Source organism: Ascaphus truei, chromosome 3 (assembly GCF_040206685.1).
Source record: "Ascaphus truei isolate aAscTru1 chromosome 3, aAscTru1.hap1, whole genome shotgun sequence".
Lineage (NCBI taxonomy): Eukaryota > Metazoa > Chordata > Amphibia > Anura > Ascaphidae > Ascaphus > Ascaphus truei.
In genome coordinates this window covers 60,996,699-61,016,979 of record NC_134485.1, presented here as the reverse complement: position 1 = coordinate 61,016,979, position 20,281 = coordinate 60,996,699, and the positions used below count along the sequence as shown (strand labels likewise).

The 20,281-nt window shown below is 42.2% G+C and overlaps 1 protein-coding gene across 4 annotated transcripts in view; it reads left to right on the top strand.

Moving 5' to 3' along the window:
- The window catches only part of ASB9 (ankyrin repeat and SOCS box containing 9), a 51,188-nt gene that overhangs the window by 17,315 nt on the left and 13,592 nt on the right, over positions 1–20,281 (top strand). For all 4 annotated transcript variants that reach the window (XM_075594101.1, XM_075594100.1, XM_075594099.1 and 1 more), the window contains 3 exons: positions 7,049–7,128; positions 8,132–8,239; positions 11,849–11,999. In XM_075594101.1, coding sequence (XP_075450216.1) covers positions 7,049–7,128; positions 8,132–8,239; positions 11,849–11,999 — 339 coding nt within the window. The remainder of the gene's footprint in view (positions 1–7,048; positions 7,129–8,131; positions 8,240–11,848; positions 12,000–20,281) is intronic.

The following is a 20,281-nucleotide window of genomic DNA, read 5'->3' as shown; positions in this document are numbered from 1 at the left end:
AAGTGCTGCTGTTTCTAAGTTTCTTGAAGCTCGTGATGAGGACAGATAACTTATTCATAACACCGATGTGAATTATAGGGTTGGGCTAAAGAGGTAGTTATTTCATTATGTAAAAATATATTGCTGCAAAAAAAAAATTTGATTCATGCCTATCACCGTTAATAAACAATGTTATTTGTTATTATTGCTTGAAATGCAGAATTCAAGTTTGCAAACTACTGTATCTGTAATTAATATAAAGGGACTTCTTATACTGCTCACTGAGGTACAGGCACTGTGTTGGGCAAGTTCTTAACAAAACATACTTTTGTAAGGTATGCTAAAATTACACGCAGAGAAAAAAAAAGTGTGTGTCAGCTGAGCATGCGCATTTTAAGTGAAACTTCTTTGTCCTTTGTCACTGTTTTGTCACAGATATTGTATTTGTGATGGTGATGTTTTTAATTAAAAATCAAAACGCAATGTCAGTGGCAAAACGCAAAGAAGTTTAACTTAGAATGCGTCTGCTCGGCACACACCTATTTTAGCTTTTTGCACTTCTATATTTATACTAACTGTGAGTTCCTCGTGTGCAAGACTGTGCGTGCGTGACTGCATGACTGCGTGTGTGACACTGTCTGACTGTACAGCATTGGGAAGGGTTGTGCCGGTGACCTTATTATTGAGAAGTGAGAAGGGAGGGGGCCCACCCGTGCAGCAGAGTGTTTGTTGTGAGGAAGGCATAGGAAGGGGTCCAGACGGCTGATTAGGGAAGTTGCGCTCAACGTCTGGTGTCCTGCGCATACGTGCGGCGCCGGCTGGTCCTGAGCACACGCACGGCACCGGCCGCTCCGTTAGTGTGCATACCAACAGGAGAATGTATATGGGCTTCTGCGCATGCGCGTGTGGACTAGAAGGTTGAGTGATGCGTGTGCGACCATCAGTAGCGTGACGTCACTTCTGTCACAACATGAGATTTTTCCCATCAAAACTCTATCGGTGCCATCAAAGAAGTTTCACTTCAAAAGCGAATACTTCTGTAAATAAACTATTCCCTTTTTGGGAAAAACAGTCTATATTCCATTTTACTTTAACGTGAAAACCGGAAAGTACATTTTAGTTGTGAAATCACGGGGCTGTATATTCATATATCCACAGTAGAGATTTGCACATTTGTCGCTGCCATTCGTGAATGAGGAGAAACTTGCAATTTCATCCGGAAACAATTTAGCAATGATAGCAATGAACGCAGAAAAAGATGCCAAGAAATTCAAGATCATGTGCAAGATCATGTAGCCCTTTATCCTGTTATTTACTGCCATTTTTTTTTAATTAATTCTGGCAAGATTAGTGAAATTCTGAGCAATCTGAACTTTTGTGGAAATTTCACAAAAACGTGAAATTTTATTAAAAAATATAAATAAATAAATGTTGACAAGCAAATTTTAAGACATTCTCACAAAGCTGATACAAAGCAAGTAATGGGAAATTCTTTGTTTGCTAAATTTTGTGCTGTTTTTGCACTAGAATCTCACCTGTTTTAACAAAAACTGCATGCACATTAGTTTTTTTAGCAGTGATATTTTTGCAGATATTTTTACTAAATGTGACATGCGTCTTCTAATGGCAATTTTGCACTGACCTACTTGAATTTTAATAAATATCAATGCCTGCTACAGACCCTAAATGAATTGTACCTGAGTCAGCTACTGTATGTACAGCTACAGTACCACAATAAATGCTGCTGATGGTGCTGGGGATAATATTTAAATGGAAACAATGCAGAGAGAAAGTATTCTATCAAAAGCACTCCAGTATACAACAATATCAAACTTATTAGTAATGATATCACAAAACAACATAGAATAAAACAGTCCTACGGGTCTCTATAATGTAGACATGTATTGCTTGCACCTGGAGTTGCGTCATGAATAAATAACTTCTGCATATTAACTGCATATATAATTGGTAAGGAAGATAATACTATGGGGTGTAGAGGCATGCAACCAGCCTCCCACCACTGTGTCCGGCCGGTCTATACACAAGAACCAAGTGGAACAGAAATGAAACACTCGCGCCTGAACAAACACTGACAGAACATCAAAAGTACAAGATGTGATCATAATGAACCACTGACATAGCATTAATGAAACTGTTTCCCAATAATGTGTACTTGCTGTACATGTAACAAACACCTAAACAAAGTGTGGTACAAGGGGCAGTGTTCAAGCAGGAAGCTCCATATGAGTAACAGTCACTAATGTTCCAATATACAGTAGGAGTTAAAAAGTGGTAGAATTAACCAAAATTATACAGTACTTAGCCGCAGCTAAGAGCAGAGTTCCAATGAAACAGGTAGCAGAATCAGCTGCATGTAGGTTCCTGCAGATAAAAGCAGCCAGATCCCTGGCCTGTCCACATCAGTATGCAGAGGAGGAGGTTCAGATGCAGCAGCCCCGGAGACACTCAGGAGTACATACACAGAGAAAGCCCAGACGCGCTCGTTTTGCTCAACAGGTTCGCCCGGGGGCTTAAGGAGACTGGCAGCTCGAGATGTATTTGAGGGCACATCTCCCATGACGTCGGTCTCCATGCATTGTGTGTGTGTGTTTGTGTATATATGTATATATAATTTATATATAATATATGTATGTATGTATACACGCACAAACAGAGAAATACTGGGTGCACACAAACATGAGATCTTAACTAGTAATAAAAAATACATACTTAACAGAAGTCCAGGTGCTCGCATATAGGCAGGGAACACCAACCAGTCCAATCGATATACAAAAAACAGGAAATCTGCAGCACACTCAGTAGAAAAAAGATAATTTAATATAGACAAATCCTCAGGCAATCAAACATGCTCCAGAGCAACGTACGTTTCAGACCATAAGGTCCTTTCTCGGAGCTTGATGAATATCAATGATGTCATATGTGATATCAATATATATTGGTTGTACATTAATACACGTCTATAGCCATCAAGTTAGAGTTTTCATAATTGATGTTCGCCTATAAATAGCTAGAGTAACACAAGTGATGAGATAAGATGCTATATATTTTGCTGATTCCTTATAATACTATGTTATTTAAATATTATAATATTACTTTTGGATACTATAGAGGTCATATGGCCAGCATTATTCATTGCTATCTCCTTCCTCACCATTTTATTCTATTAGACTGTTTGTTTTGAAATTTTTTCTATATTGTTTTTAATGTTCGTTACTATTGACACTTGTTTGTTATTGTATGTCTCATTGACACACTGTAGTTGCGCAGCTGATATGTGCTGCCCCCCGACCTGAGCGTGTAGTAGCCTGTTCATTCATCCCATTGGCTATGTGATAGAACCAATGGGATTGTAGCTCGGCGATTTCGCGCCATTTAATCATGTAACATAGATCAGCTGGAGGCGGGGGACTCCTATATCAGCAGTGCGGAAGCAGTCTGTGACAATATTCTCTTCGATAAAGGGCGACGGCCCGAAACGCGTTAGAGTTTTTTTATCCAACCCTAGCCATGATGTTGCACATGCAATAAATTATTTTTACATTTACCGGTGTCTAGCCTCCCTACTTGGTTCGCTGTGCTCCGCTACACCTCCGTGAGGATTTCCTTGTTGTTTTGGGTCATTGTCCATCTGTAAAGTGAAGCGCCATCCAATCAATTTCGCTGAATTTGGCTGAATCTGAGCAGACAATATATCCCTATACACTTCAGAATTCATCCGGCTGCTTCTGTCTTCTGTCACATCATCAATAAACAATAGTGACCCAGTGCCATTATAAGCCATGCATGCCCATGCCATAACACTGCCTCCACTGTGTTTTATAGATGATGTGGTATGCTTCGGATCATGAGCCGTTCCATGCCTTCTCCATACTTTTTTTCTTCCCATCGTTCTGATAAAGGTTGATCTTTGTTTCATCTGTCCAAAGAATGCTGTTCCAGAACTGTGCTGGCTTTTTTAGATATTGTTTGGCAAAGTCTAATCTGGCCTTTCTATTCTTGAGGCTTATGAATGGTTTGCACCTTCTGGTGAACCCTCTGTATTTGCTCTCGTGAAGTCTTCTCTTTATGGTAGACTTGGATAATGATATGCCAATCTCCTGGAGAGTGTTCTTCACTTGGCTGGATGTTGTGAAGGGGTTTTTCTTTACCATGGAAAGGGCCCTACGATCATCCACCACTGTTGTCTTCCGTGGAAGTCCAGGCCTTTTTGTGTTGCAGAGCTCACCAGTGCGTTCTTTTTTTTTTCTCAGAATGTACCAAACTGTTGAATTGGCCACTCCTAATGTTCCTGCTATCTCTCTGATGGATTTTTTTTTTTTGCATCCTAAGGATGCCCTGTTTCACTTGCATTGAGAGCTCCTTTGACCGCATGTTGTAGGTTCACAGCAACAGCTTCCAAATGCGAATGCCACACCTGGAATCCACTCCAGACCTTTTACCTGATTAATTGATGATGAAATAATGAAGGAATAGCCCACACCTGTCCATGAAATAGCTTTTGAGTCAATTGTCCAATTACTTTTGGTCCCTTCAGAAAGAGGGGGCTACATATTAAAGAGATGTAATTCCTAAACCATTCCTCCAATTTGGATGTGAATACCCTCAAATTAAAGCTGATAGACTGCACTTTAAGCCCATATTCATTATTTAACTGTAACTTGAATTTATTTTGGTACACAGCCGAAATAACAAAACTTGTATCAGTGTCCAATTATTTCCAGACCTAACCGTGTCTCTGTGTCTCTGTCTCTCTTTCTTTCTCTCTCTTTCTTTCTCTCTTTCTCTCTTTCTTTCTCTCTTTCTCTCTCTCTTTCTTTCTCTTTTTTTTCTCTCTCTCTTTTTTTTTCTCTCTTTCTTTCTCTCTCTCTATTTCTCTCTCTTTCTCTCTCTCTCTTTCTCTCTCTTTCTCTCTCTTTCTCTCTCTCTCTTTCTCTCTCTCTCTTTCTCTCTCTTTTTCTTATCTCCATTAAAGTAATACATTTGCAGGTTCCTTTGGTTGCAAGGGGGTTAATAGAAATTGCTAGAACTTATCCACAGAAGGCTGCTCAGCTTTTCTTTTTTGTGTGTGTTTCCTACAGTATATATCCGTCACCACTGAAATCTTTGTACAAAGCAGGACATGGCTTTCAAACCCTTGGACAGGCCTCAACATGTTGCTTGACAATAAGCTTAGAGGTGGACACCTCTCTCTCAGACACAGAATCCCTATGGGCTCAGGTGTTTGGGGGAAACAAATACTGTAAACTGCTTTTAGTTCTGGCCAGGTAGACTAACAGAGGAACTCTATATTCCCTGGTAGTTGAATTAATAGAATTATAGTACAGAATCCCAGACTGTACAGGTATCTTAATTCCTCCAATTTAGTGAGGGTTTTCCAATCTGACGCTTGTTTTACTTGTTTTGTAAGGTATCGCTATGCAGACCCTTAGTTAAAGAATGCTGTATATACATTGAAAGCGGACCTGTTTTATTATTTAGTTACAGTAAATAAAAATACCATGTGTGGTGCATTTGCATGTCTCAGACAGGTCTGCAACCCTGTCTTTCCTCATTATTGCTCAGCAAACGGTGCTTCCACTGCAGCCAGGGATTCTGGGTAATGACATACACAGTGTATAACGCTTTACTTAATCCATTTTAACATGGACCCCTGTAAACAAATGCCTGCTGCATTACACAGCCTTTCCGCACAGCCTGTGTTAAAGAAGTGTACAGCCAGCATTATTTCGCTAAAACGCCTTAAACATTCATACTATATAAAAATGGAGAAACAACAACAAAAGCGATATCTGCCCTGTTGTAATGAGATATATAGGGTGGGTGCACTAGAGGAAGGGGTATGATGAAAGATATCTCAAACCTCCAGGTGGAGGGTAAGATACAAAAAAGTCCCCAAATTCTACCTAGCCCCTGCCCTCTGTCCCCTTATAGAGCACACACTATACCATTTATGGATTCCTATACTAATGCACACTCAGTTACTGATATGTAGGTGTGTTGAGTGCATCCAATTTGGGGACTTGGCTGTGTCTTACTCTTCACCTAGAGGTTTGATATATTGGCGTCTTTCTATATAAAAATGGACTTGTGTTTCGGAATACATTACATACATATATAAAAAAGTGTAACAGAAAGGTTACCAATGCATGAGGATGCTAAGCAAGCAGGGGATATTTACTGTATTCCATGTAGACGCTTGATTAATGCTCCCATATCCTGGAGAGGTTGCATTATACTGTATGTAAGAAACTTTTGTTTCACAGTCATACATTTGTCACATGCTTCTTAAGAGGATTAGCTTCATACCAGCTCAGGCCCGGAAGGATGACGGCTACAGAAAATGTCAAAACTTGCTAGAAACGGATAACTATTATTTTAATATTATGCCAGTTAACAGCTTCTCTCTTCTGGTTGCACTGTGGGGTCTATGAGCTAAGTATTGCAAATGGCATTCATGGCATAACATTGATGCAGAGAAATCTTAATTACTTAATATTTTTCCTGAGCGTGACTGGGAAAATATTTTGTAAGCACAAGTTTAATGGTGTCTGTTATATCTGCTGCCCCCGTTTCCATCTCATGGTGACACAATCATACAAAATCACTAACAAACCTTAATACATACATACACACACACACTACAACCCTAATACACATACAGCACACACATTAAAACCCTAATACAGATACACAAACACACACACACACACACACTAAAACCCTAATAAACATACAGCACACACACTACAAACCTAATACACATACACCCACACACACTAAAACTCTAATACACATACAAAGACACTAATGCATTTTGTCTTGGCACAGACACACTGATATACAGTATATACACAGATTTGCACTTGCGCATACTGATACAACAGACCCGTGTGCTTATATATGGTACTATTAAATACTACTGAATGTGTGCGCCTGTGCGGTATTCTGTGTAGAGGTGCTCTAGGGTGTCCTGTACTTTTTTCCCAGTAATTTCGGGATGTCTTTTGCCTTAAGATGTTTTTAACCGTTTCCATTTGTCATTATGCAGACGTAATTTCAGACTGGTCTCTAATACATGATGCAGCTATTCATGGACGCCTGCTTGCTCTAAACAAACTAATTAACCAGGTAATATATTAATCAAAGATAAGTATATCATTATTGCTTTCTGTTTTTAATGGTTAAATAAAACTTCGAAGGTCATATATCAGTCAGATATCCTTTGTACTATATGATTGACAGTCAAAATGTGTGCAAGACAATTTTTTTAGCAAACACTTGTAGATGCAACATTTTACGTTTTGCTTTCTCTGTTGTACATTCAATTTGTTTTTAATAGAACTGTCTGAAGGAAAAAAAAAAACCCGTACAAAATAAATAAATCAGATTTCATGCAGATATAAACTACATCCACTCATTACCTTCATGGTTTAATTCAAAGGCTAACACAATGCTGGACCATTATTGAAAGTGAATTATCTTGACATTAGATTAGCAGTATAATTTACTAGCCAGCTGGAGGATGTGAACCACGTGGGAGAGATTCATATTTATAATGGTGTACGTTTCATCTGCTCCTTTATCAAATTTACAACATCTTAACATTTAGGCTTAAAAGGAGTGTGATCCTGCCTCCTCAACATCCCAATTTAATTAATGGAGCCTAACGAAGTTAACTCGGTTACATAATGTATTCCACGACAATGTCGACAGACGGTCAATTAAATGAATGAGAACGAGCGGCTTCAACAATCATTATACTGAACTAATCACTTGCAACTAACTACTGTATAAAGGCAGTAGATATAGATATGTTGTGATCTTGGATAAGAAATACAGTGTGAAAGCTCTAACATATACATACAGTATAACACTGCTCCAAATAGGCACGGATTATTTGTGTAGAATTATTTAACTAAAATGGAGGGTTATATGGCATATACTTATTACACACGACGTATAAACAATGGGGCTAATTATACTGATATTCATTTTTAAATTGATCTGTATTTCTGTAAGGTGAATAGATATTCTGTCAGGAAGACTTTTTTGTGTATCTGACCCAATGAACATGTTTTTTTTTTTTTCTCTCCCACTTACTGTTTTCTGTTTGCTCTTTGTATTTTCAAAGGGATGTAGAGTAAACCTAATTACAGCGGATCAGGTTTCTCCTCTTCATGAAGCTTGCCTTGGGGGTCACCCAGCCTGCGTCAGCGTCTTACTGAAGCATGGAGCTCAGGTACACGTTCTAAATGCAATCTAAAAGCCCTGAGATAATAAAAGAACTAACACAGCACTCACTTAATTACAACCTTACTGTCCTTACATGTTACATGTCCAAATTCTACAGAATACCACTACAAGATCAGATCACTGATGTATATTTCAACAGAAATTTAATGCTGTCCTTTCCTAGATATATGTAATTGAATAAATGTCCCTTTCTTTTTTTTTTCTTTCAGTTTCACTAGTAATAATTAATTGGCATTTAATTATACAGACCACAAAGTTTTTGGTTTCTTAAGCAGAAATACAAGACATTTTAAATACTGGTGGATCTTTGCCTCCCTTCCCTGATAATAGATCGAGATAGGTCTTGACTGCAGCCCTAAATAAAGATAAATAGAACTATAGAAAATACAGTGAAAAGTGAGAAAGGTTTGAACAGTCAAGTCCCAATATCGGTGCGACAGAACTTGAACAGGGTATCATGAATCCTATCTTAATGTCCCTTAATTTGAGCCAACCACAAGATGGAATAAGTGGTGTGTGTGTGTAATGAATTCCTTGTGCAGTCTTGATCAACATTAATTACCAAACATAAAACTCAGATAATAGTAGTTGCCACACACCAGGGCTTAAATCTCTAAGTGAGATTTATGGTGTAATTGGGAAAGGTAAAGCCTGTAAAGCTATTCTAACCCTTGGACCACCACACTTGTAAGAGAAACGACTTAGGGCCTCATGCAGAGAGCAGCGCTGGAAATAATTGGAGATGTTAATAAATTGAACTTTTATTGGTGTGATTTTATCTCCATATGCAGAAAGGTCCGAAAACTGCATTTAAAATCCTGTCTGCATATGGAGAGTTGCAACCCGCTCCAGCTTCCTGCCAACTTCTTTTGGCGGAGGCAATTGTAGAATTTCTCTCCATGATATTGGCGCGAACAGCCACTAGATGGCGATCGCGCCTTTCTGAATAGGGACATTTTTACAACTGGAGAGATTTAGGTTCTCTCCAGTCGTGCAGCGAGTTTCAAAAAAAAAAAAAAAAAAATGGCGCTTTTTTAAAAACTCGCCAGTACCTGCCTTTCTACAGGCATTTCTCTCCAAAAAATGCCGCTATTCACCTTACCGCTGCTCTCTGCATAGGCCCCTTAGAGTATAATGGTGATAATTGTGTGTATAGCACAGGTAAACACCTCCACAAGGTAAAGTTACTCACAGATTGGAGAACTGCTGGTTCCAGGAACGTGCATTCAGCATGGAGATGATATTGATACTAGAATCTTCAGTAGAGAGATGTGGAGCACAGCATACAGGGGTGAAAAAAAATGAGGGGTACGGCTCTCCCAAAAACAAGGTTAAAAACAATTTATTTAAGGGTTAGACATGGGAGACATACAAAAACATGGTAGGATAAGAGAAAACTTCTTACCCTACCATGTTTTTGTATGTCTCCCATGTTTAGTCCTTAAATAAATTGTTTTTAACCTTGTTTTTGGGTGTGCCATACCCCTAATTTTTTCACCCCTGTATGCTGTGCTCCACATCACTCGACTGAGGATTCTACTACAGTGTAAAGTGTCTTGGTAAAAAAATGGGGCTAACAAAAATGTGTATATTCTAAACACAGGGGAGAGGATGTTAGGCACTGGACTGGAATGTATACATCTGGGTGTGCTGAGATAATATATGTGAACTGTATGGATATATGTGCTGTGACAATACAAAAACGTAGTATGTATGTAGATTTTTATGTAGCGCCTACAGTGTATGCAGTGCTTTACAAAAGACATAATCCAATTCAGGGAATTATAATACAAGAAGGAAATCCCTGCCCCAGAGAGCTTACAATCTAAATGGTATGTTAGGAGACTTACAGAGACAGTACGTGAAGGAGTAAGTGCAGCATACAGTATGGCAGTGAATGACCAGAATTGTTGGTACAGCAAGTGTGACTGTGGGTGTGGGACAGTAGCAGGGTTGCCCCCACTCCGGGTTTCACCCGGAGACTACGGGTTTTGGCCACGCATCTCCGGGCTACGGGTTTACCTAGTAAACCTCCGGGTGTCTGCAGGCAGCGGCGGTGTATACCAGCACACTCTACTTCCTCCCGGCATCTCCCCTTGCAACTACTGCCAATATGGCTGTGTGGCGTCAAATGGCAACGCGTTGCCATGCCAACGGAAACGCTAGATGCCGTAACAACATTACGTGACGCCCGTTGCCATGACGAGATGCTACGTGGCGTCGTGTTGCCAGGACCTTACGCCTAGGCGCCATGAGGTGTCCCGTTGTCATGGCAACTTGACGCGTTGTGACATTACATTGCATTCCATTGTCATGGCAACGCAGCGCCATTTGACGCCGCAGAGCCATATTGACGGGAGTTGCTGGAGGAGGTGTCTAGATGGTGCTGGGAGACGTCACTGAAAGTAAGTACAACATTTAAGAAAAAAAATTCTCCGGGCTGGCCTTCAGTAGAAGGTGGTAACCCTGGACAGTAGCCATGAGTGCAAGATATTGAAATGCTTCAAGGTTTGGTAGGTTGGACTTAAAAGTAGTAAGGTGCTTGATGTATTGCATCAAAAACGTATGTGCTAAGTGTAACCAGGTCCCCTTTGCCCCCACCCCCTTACCTCCTATGCGGGCACAGGGAAGGGGGAGGCTACTGCTATATGCCGGTAGCGCTGTGGGAGGCCTGCGGCTATCAGCGGGGCTCCAGTGCTCCGCGGCAGATGCCGGTACAGGGTGCCGCCATCTTTGCCCTTCGCACATGGGCAGGACACTTGCGGCGCATGCGCAGTGAGACCACAAATCGCGGTGGCCATGTTGGTTGTCAGCGCGAATGTGCGAGACTCGGCACATGCCAGAAGGCTACAGGTTATGGTGGCCATCTTGGAAAGGGCTCAGCAGAGGAACTACATCTCCCAGTATGGGAGATAGAGGCATGTGACGCGCAGCAGCCAATAGGGCTCCCAAGATCTCCTGCAGGGAGATTTATACATTTGGCGCACTCAGTACCGCACGCCAGTCGGGATCCGGAGGCAGAAGAGAGAGGTAGTGTCCAGGGAGCAGTGCCCCTTAGGCCCCAGCTTGGCCCCAACCACATGTAGCTTGTGGCTGTTGCAGGGAAGGCCCATAGATAGGGACTTTTCCCCAGTATATTAATTTACGTAAAATGTTGAGTTGATTGTAGAGAATTATTGTAAGTACATTTTGCTGAGGAAAGAAGAGTAAGCTAGCTGTCCTGATGATAATTCAAGTAACACCTCAGATATTGTTCCAAATCTGTTTTACTCTTTCAGTCTGTTCATTATATTGGGGATGATAGGCTGAGGATAGGCAGGTCATGTTTCCTTGCAGGGGTGTGTTGCATTTAGCACAGGCAACCACGCTGTCCAGCAGCTCCAATAGCTCTTGCTGGAGAATCTTCCACTGCCAGGACGGAGGTCACTGGCTCAAATCACAGGAAGGATAAGAAACAATGCAGTTTCTCTAACTCTATTTCTCCATGTCTTCCATGTTCCCAGAACAGAACTTATTGGTAGAATGGTCATTAAATTTAACTTTAGAATTCCTTGAGTACAGTCTCCAGCTTCAACATCATTTGCTTTTCTTCCAGGTCAACAATCCCAGCATTGACTGGCAAACACCAATGTTTAATGCATGTGTCAGTGGCAATGTGGCTTGTGTCAATTTACTGTTACAGCATGGAGCCAGTCCAAACGCAGCATGTGATGTGGCTTCACCGATTCATGAAGCTGCTAAGAGAGGTAATGCATCAAACAATGACTTTTCCATGAGTCTAACTGGGTTATCATAAGTTGCGCCACCTAGAGCATTCCTTTAGGCATCGGCAAAACTGCGATTCATGAAATAATGGGTCCTTTCTAGAGACATTTTCACAACACATTGTAAACTGTACAAGATTAACCCATAGTTTTGTGCTAAAAAGTTGCAAGCATTTTTTCATTGTGCCAACATTTGTAACATTGCTCTAGACCAGGGGTGGGGAACGTCCGGCCCGCGGGCCTCATAAGGCCCGCAAAATGATTTGGTCTGGCCCCCGTGCGGCCCTGCCCTTTATATTTAAAAAAAATAAATAATAATAATAAAAAAAAAAAATGGCAGCGATTCAGCATGCGCAGAGCAGAGGTCCCGCAGGGCAAGCAGAGTGTCCGGTCTGATGCCTGTGAGCCCGCTCCACCCCCTCTTCCCAACTTGGGACTGAGGGCGGGGAAGCCCCAACCCAGCATCCCCTGCGCTGTGCTGACCTGCGCACTACCAGAGGACAGCCAGTGCGGGGTTTACAGTGAGCAGTGCGGCTCTGCACTCGGCTGTCAGCTCAACCCGAGAAGCCCAAACCACTGCAGGCTCTGCTGGAGGGGAGGGGAGAGGAAGGGGGAGGAGAGGAAGGGAGAGAAGAGGAAGGGGGAGGAGAGGAGAGGAGAGGAAGGGGGAGGAGAGGAAGGGAGTGATGGCAAACAAGCTGAGGAACTTCCTTCTGGGACAGCATGCTTTATGTAGGAAGAGCTGCACTGTATCAATAGTCAGTCTGGCCACACCTCCCTGTTTATGGGAGAGAATATCAGGCTTAGCTAAATGTGTGTGTGTGTGTGTATTTGTGTGTATGTGTGTGTGTGTGTATATATATGTGTGTGTGTATATATATGTGTGTGTGTATATATATATATGTGTGTGTGTGTGTATATATGTGTGTGTGTATATATATATGTGTGTGTGTGTGTATATATATGTGTGTCTGTATATATATATATATATATGTGTGTGTGTGTCTGTGTATATATATGTGTGTGTGTGTATATGTGTGTGTATACTGCACCGACACACTTTATTCGAGCAAATACCCGGTATGTACCTGGCAGATACCTGGAATGCGCCGCTCCTCACCTCTGACAAGCCCCGTTGCGTTTGCCTTCCCAGCCTGGGTTCATGCCTGGCTGACGGGCGGCTGATCTGTTAAATGATAATGATTAGGATTTAATAGGCTGCAATGCTTCGCGTGTCTACCAGATGGCATAAATTCATGAATTGTAATGCAGTATATATATATATATATATACTGTGCAGTATTGCAGCCAGCGGGAATAAAATGCTTCAATCCCTGTCTGGAAAATACCTCAATGCACTCGGGCAGAAAACAGTCACAAACCTCAATACACCCGGGTATACCCGAATTCGTGGGACTAGCCGAGCTCGAATAAAGTGTGTCGCCAGTGTGTGTGTGTGTGTGTGTGTGTGTGTGTGTGTGTGTGTGTCTGAGTGTGTGTGAGTCTGAGAGTGAGTGGGTCTGAGAGTGGGTCTGAGAGTGGGTCTGAGAGTCTGAGAGTGGGTCTGAGAGTGATTTCCCTCCCCCCTGCCCGGTGTGTGTGTGTGTACACGTGTGCAGACACCAACCCGCAGTCAGTCATAGTCACCCACCACCCAAGAGTCAGTCAGTCACCCAAAGAGAAGCAGTTCCAGCCATCACATTAGTGGTGAGTTAATTAAATGTTTGACCAAATATAGCAGGCTAATTTTTAAGTTGATAATTTTGTATGGCCCTCGAATGATTTTATAAATATCAAAATGGCCCTTGGCAGAAAAAAGGTTCCCCACCCCTGCTCTATACCCTGAAATAGGGCTTTTGCTGGAGAGAAGAGCGAGAGCAAATGCCCATTTTCATGTTCTGGATCACATATTTTCAATTTTATTAGCCATGTAAAGCTTGACAAAATATCTCGCGTAACAAAGAAATCTTGGGAGAGTTTCACATATCTCAAGTTGTTACATACCACACTATAATAATAATAATTTCTTGTATAGTGCTTCTAGTTTTACATAACGCTTTACAGAGACATTTTTGCAGATGCAGTCTTTGCCCCATGGAGTTTACAATCTATGTTTTTGGTGCCTGAGGCACAGAGAGATAAAGGGACTTGCCCAAGGTCACAAGGAGCTGACACTGGGAATTGAACCAGGTTGCCCGTCAGTGTCTTTACTCACTGAGCTGCTTCTTCTCCCTTCCCTCAACATCCACTACCTCCCCACACTTTGATAGCTCCCGGGTCCTGCAAATGGCCAGGCCAATCCAATACACCAACATCCTAATAAAGTTATCTTCCTAATGTCTAGAGAAGGAATTATAGAAAATGATCTTTTATTTTGTGAAATATCGAAATGGATAATCCAAAAGGGATTATTATTACATAAACCTTGTTGTTCAATGCACAACTATCAATATGTTCTGTTCTGTTCGTCTCCTTGGGGACTTACTGCCACATTGATGACCCCTCTCTCCCTTGGGCTTTCCGTTTTCTCTCTCTAACCTCTTCTTTTGGCCGTCAACAGTGGACTGCAGCCAACACCCACAAAGATGGCCACTACCTAGATCTGGTTTTCACTAAAACCTTTTTTCTCTCTGATTTCTCCATTTTCCCCTGTAAGGAATCGGGGAACTCGTCCTCCGCGGCGTGTTCCCTTCTTACCTGCTGCTCCACAAACCTCTGCGCTTCTTACAGGGCACACGCTCCCATGGAGAACTTTCAATGTTTCTACAGAGCTTGGTTCTGCCCCCCGCTCGCGACGCGCGTCCGCCACGCGCACACATGACACACGTGCACCGCTCCCCAGCTACGGGTCAACCTTCATAATCACTCCCACCTGTCTCCTGCACCTATCCCTGCCTCCGCAGAGGCCACTCCTCCGCTTCACCCCCTGTCTCATTGGTCACATCCCTTTATTTATACTCAGCCGTTCCCTTTATTCTTTGGCTGAGCATAGTTCATGGTAGCCTTGTGTTTCCACGTCCCTGTTCCTGCTGCGTTTGTATTGTACCTTGTTTTACCTTGCTTTGCTGTCTGATCTCCTGTGTACTGACCCGGCTTGACTGTGGACCCTTCTCTGGATACTGACCCTGGCTTGCCTCTGACTTTCCGTACATCTCCATCCCTGACCACAGCACTCAAACAAATTACTATCCTCCTGGCTCCTACCTTTGACCATGGCACACCGGACACCGACTACTTTCCTGGCTCCGACCTCCGATCCCGGCAAGTATCAAGACTAATCTCTCTTCTCCAATCCCGACCCGGCGACCTTGACTATCCACTCTCCAGACGTGCCTCCGCTGCTGAGGGTGGCGCAGTATATATTTTCCCACCTCAGTACCGGGGTCCCGCCTTGTTCATGGCGAGTGCAAGCGTTACACCCCCTTTCCTCTCTCTATCACCTCATCTTATTCTCTCTCTCGCTTCTCCCCTTCTTCACCTCTATCTACTCCTCGGTTCTGCAGAAACATGCGTTCTATTATCCTACCAGCCTTTGATTCCACTTTACACTCCTTCCTCTCCTCTCTCAGTTCTGCTTTAGACCCTGACAACCTGGTCAGGAACTACAACTCTTCCTTATCTTCTTCTCTTGATCTACATGCCCCGCTTTCTCTCTGCTGTCCTCGCCCTTCTAACCCCAGACCCTGGCTAAATTCCCACACGCGCATGATGCGTTCCTTCTCTTGTTCCTCTGAACGCCTCTGGAGGAAATCTTACTCTCGCAGACTTCCTTCACAACAAATTTATGCTATCCTGTTTCAACTCTGCCCTCTCTCAAGCTAATCAAACCTACTTTTCTTCATTAATCAACACGCACAAGTCTAACCCACGTTGACTCTTCTCTGTCTTTGATAATCTACTCAGCTGCCTCTACTTCTTCCTCCATCTCACCTCAGGACCTGGCTGACTATTTTAAGTTAAAGGTGGAATCCATATGTAAGAACATCCCCTGTGTTTCCTCCTCCCACCCTACACCGCTTATTAACTCTCCTCCTGCCTTCCTTTACTTTTTTTCCACTGTCTCAGAGGAGGATGTGTCACTGTTGATCTCCTCTTCTCCCTCCATCACTTGCCCTATTGACCCCATTCCTTCTCATCTCATAAAACCTCCTCCCTATGCTCACACATATTTTAACGCCTCCCTCTACTCTGGTACCTTTCCATCCTCCTTCAAGCATGCAACAGTTATACCATTACTCAAAAACAGCAAGCTTGACCCTACCGGTCTTTCTAACTATTGACCTGTCTCCCTCCTGCCTTTTGCCTCTAAACTCCTTGAACATCTTGTATTCTCTCGCTTGCTCCATTTTCTCAACACCTATTCTCTCCTAGACCCTCTACAATCTGGCTTCCGCACTGCTCACTCCACTGAAACAGCCCTCACTAAAATAATTAATGTCCTTCATACTGCCAAAGACAGAGGTCATTACACTGCTCATATTATTTGACTTCTCTGCAGCATTTGACACCATGGACCACCCTCTTCTCCTTCACATTCTCCATACTCTTGGTATTCGTAACAAAGCTCTATCCCAGATCTTCTCTTACCTCTCCCATCATACTTTCAGTGTCTCTTCTGCTAACATCACCTCCTCCTCTATCGATCTCTCTGTGGGTGTACCCCAGTGCTCTGTCCTGGGACCTCTTCTCTTTTCTCTGTACACACTTTCTCTAGGTGACCTAATCACATCTCTTGGGTTTAAATATCACCTCTATGCTGACGACACACAAATTTACTTTTGAACCCCCAACCTTACACCTGCTGTACAGACCAACATTTCTGAATGTCACTCTGCGATATCATCCTGGATGGCCCTACGCTGACTTAAACTTAACATGGCAAAAACAGAGCTCCTCATACTTCCTCCCAAACCTGGCCCTACTACCTCCTTACACATTACTGTTGGAAGTACGATCATTCACCCAATAGTCCAAGCACACTGCTTAGGGGTCACACTCGACTCCTCTCACATTCAAAACATTTCTAAAACCTGTTGCTTTTTCTTCCGCAATATTACAAAGATAAGCCCTTTCCTCTGTTGCTCGACTGCTAAAACTCTGACTCAGGCCCTCATTCTCTCCCGTCTCGATTACTGTGACTTCCTACCTTCCGGCCTTCCTGCCTCTCACTTGTCTCCCCTTCAATTTATCCTAAACTCTGCTGCCAGAATCACTCTACTCTTTCCTAAATCTGTGTCAGCGTCTCCCCTGCTGAAATCACTCTCCTGGCTTCCCATCAAATCCCGCATCTCGCACTCAATTCTCCTCCGCACCTTTAAACCTTTACACTCTTCTGCCCCTCCTTACATCTCAGCCCTAATTTCTCGCTATGCACCATCCTGACTCTTGCGTTCTTCTCAAGGATGTCTTCTCTCTACCCCCTTTGTATCAAAAGCCCTCTCCCGCCTTAAACCTTTCTCACTTTCTGCCCCGCACCTCTGGAATGCCCTTCCCCTCAATACCCGACTAGCACCCTCTATCCACCTTTAAGACCCACCTTAAGACACACTTGCTTAAAGAAGCATATGAGTACTATACACATGATACATAAAGCTTGGCCCCCTGCAGACGCACTTACCAGAATGCACTCCCACTGTCTCTGTTCACTCTTCCTACCTACTAATTAGATTGTAAGCTCCTCAGAGCAGGGAGTCCTCTTCCTAAATGTTACTTTTATGTCTGAAGCATTTATTCCCATGACCTGTTATTTGTTATTTATATGATTGTCACGTATTACTACTGTGAAGCGCTTTGTACATTAATGGTGCTATATAAATAAAGACATAGAATATAATACAATATGTATGTATATATGTATATAAAGTTCTTCAGTATTAGGTGATAAATTGTTAGTCCAAATTAAAAAGGTATGTCATAGGACAAGCTTTCGAGAGTTCTCCTCTCTTCCTCAGGTCAGCAATACTGATTTACAAAGGAATCTATGGCTAAAACAGAGGTTAGGAAAGCAGGGAAAAAAACAGAGATGTAGATAAGGTAGGGTGAGAAAGGGATGGTTGAAAACATTGTAAGGGCAATAAAACGGTGACAAGGAACAGCATGGAAGGGGATGCTGTGGGGGGAGGAGGTGTGGACAAGAACATTGTTTGAGAGGCAGGCAGGATAATTACAAATGTGATAGTGTGTGAGAAACCCCATATCCGCATTAAATCCTCTTGTTTTGGTGTCAAAGAGTCTTATCATTCTGAGTTCAAATGTTTTCCGTTCTTGGGTGCGTTTAAACATTCCATTGAGGATTTTGATTTTTAAATCATTGATTTAATACGTGTACACCCTCCGGCTTTCCCCCTCTGACAGGCGCCTCTGCGGATCTAGCACTACATGTTAGGGTCACCAGCAGGTGCGCCCATGCACCATGACTTACCAGGCCCAGGACAGCAGACCTGGCTGTCCCCACCATCCCCCGTTGGCGGTCCTGGGTGGGCCCCTGACGGCAGTGAAGGGGCCCTGCATCCATTATATATGTTGATTTGAGGAGGATAGTATAATTTTCCCAGTGGTACAGATTTGTCTGCCAGGCTCAGCTTGTTTCCACAACCTTGATAATGCTATAAGTTCAGAATCTGAAACCATGACACTGTAAATATTTCATAAATGCTACAATAACATTTCTCTAAATTTCTGCCGTAATATAACATTTTCCAATGCTGTCCTGTTTACCCAGATCAGCCTTTCCTTCCACAATCTGACCAGTGCCACTGTAAACAAAATCGGAATTCAACTAAAAAGATGGTACAGTACGAGGAGTGAAAATGGCAGCTTGAAATTGCCAGTAAAGCTCAAATGAGCTCCATCAGAAAGAGATTGAAGCAATATGTATAATTATATCTGTTCAGAATAGGTTTGATCAATGCTGTCCCATTAAGGTGACCATATTTTTAAAGTGACAAACTTGGACAAATGTTAAGAATCATAAAATGATTTAGTTGCACTTTTTTGCACTTTCAACAGTAATTGAATATTTATTACAACAGTTATGTTTTTAGGAACCTTTTTTGCACTTCCAATAATATTTGCAAACATTTGAATTTGACACAAGTTGTATAAAATGCATTTGAACTATCCGAGGAGTGAATTTGTTTCAGGAAACATTTATCCTTACACACTATTATAAAATGTCAAACAACTTTCAGGATTGATATATCCAATATCATTCATGAGTAAAAGGAAGGTATGTATCAATGACTTACCTCCTATGAGGAACCTGGGATTGTTGGCGTTTCTGTTGATTCTTTTTCTTTATCCCCTTCTCTTATTATTGTGTTCAAGGCAAGTGTGCCCAATGCACAAAATACTCTTTTGTAGAATATAAATGCTCATTTAAATGAAAACTCACGCGCATGCGCGCTCATGCAATACCATGAGTGCTCGACACTTGCGCATGAGCGCTCGCGTGATGACAACTCCATTACTGGAACATTTGAATCGGCAGTTTTCCAAACCGATACAAATGAGCAGTTTAATTGGCCTTTCGGGACATTGTGGCAAGAGCACTAAAAACACTACTGTCCCGGTCAAAACGGTACGTCTGGTCACCTTACGTCTCATGTTTAATAAACACTAAAAACTTGCTTTCCTAAAATTAACAATACCAATTATTCTCAATAATAATAATAATAGTAAAAGCATTATTTTATTGTTTTTATCGAAGCACTCTTTTTATTCAGTTGGATCCTTTTTTCCAAGATGTGGGATTGAAATATCCTGACATTAGTAAATATGGCACTATATCCCAAACATGGCCTATAGTTATGGTGACAATCTCGTTTTTAGAACTCCTGCACTTGTGTCCCAAAAAGGCCAATTAAAAATGCTCGTTTGTACTGGATTGGAAAACTGCTTACATATTGTCCCTGGACCTCTCCCAGCCTGGCCTGCCTGTGAGTCAGCCAGATACTTTTTTGATTTATATTACTAATAGCTGATGTTGCATTTTTTTTTAATGCACAAAAAGGCAAGGGGCAAGGGAGCAGAACCTCGTTTGTTTTTGTTTGTTTAAATGAACATCCATATTCTACAAAAGAGTATTTTGTGCATTGGACACCCTTGTCTTGAACACAATAATACGAGAAGAGGGTAAATACAAATAATCAACAGAAACACCAACAATCCCAGGTTCCTCAAAGGAGGTAAGTCATTGATACATACCTTACTTGTAGCCATGCCTGGTTTTGGCTACTACCCTGACCTGCCTGATATGTGAGGCC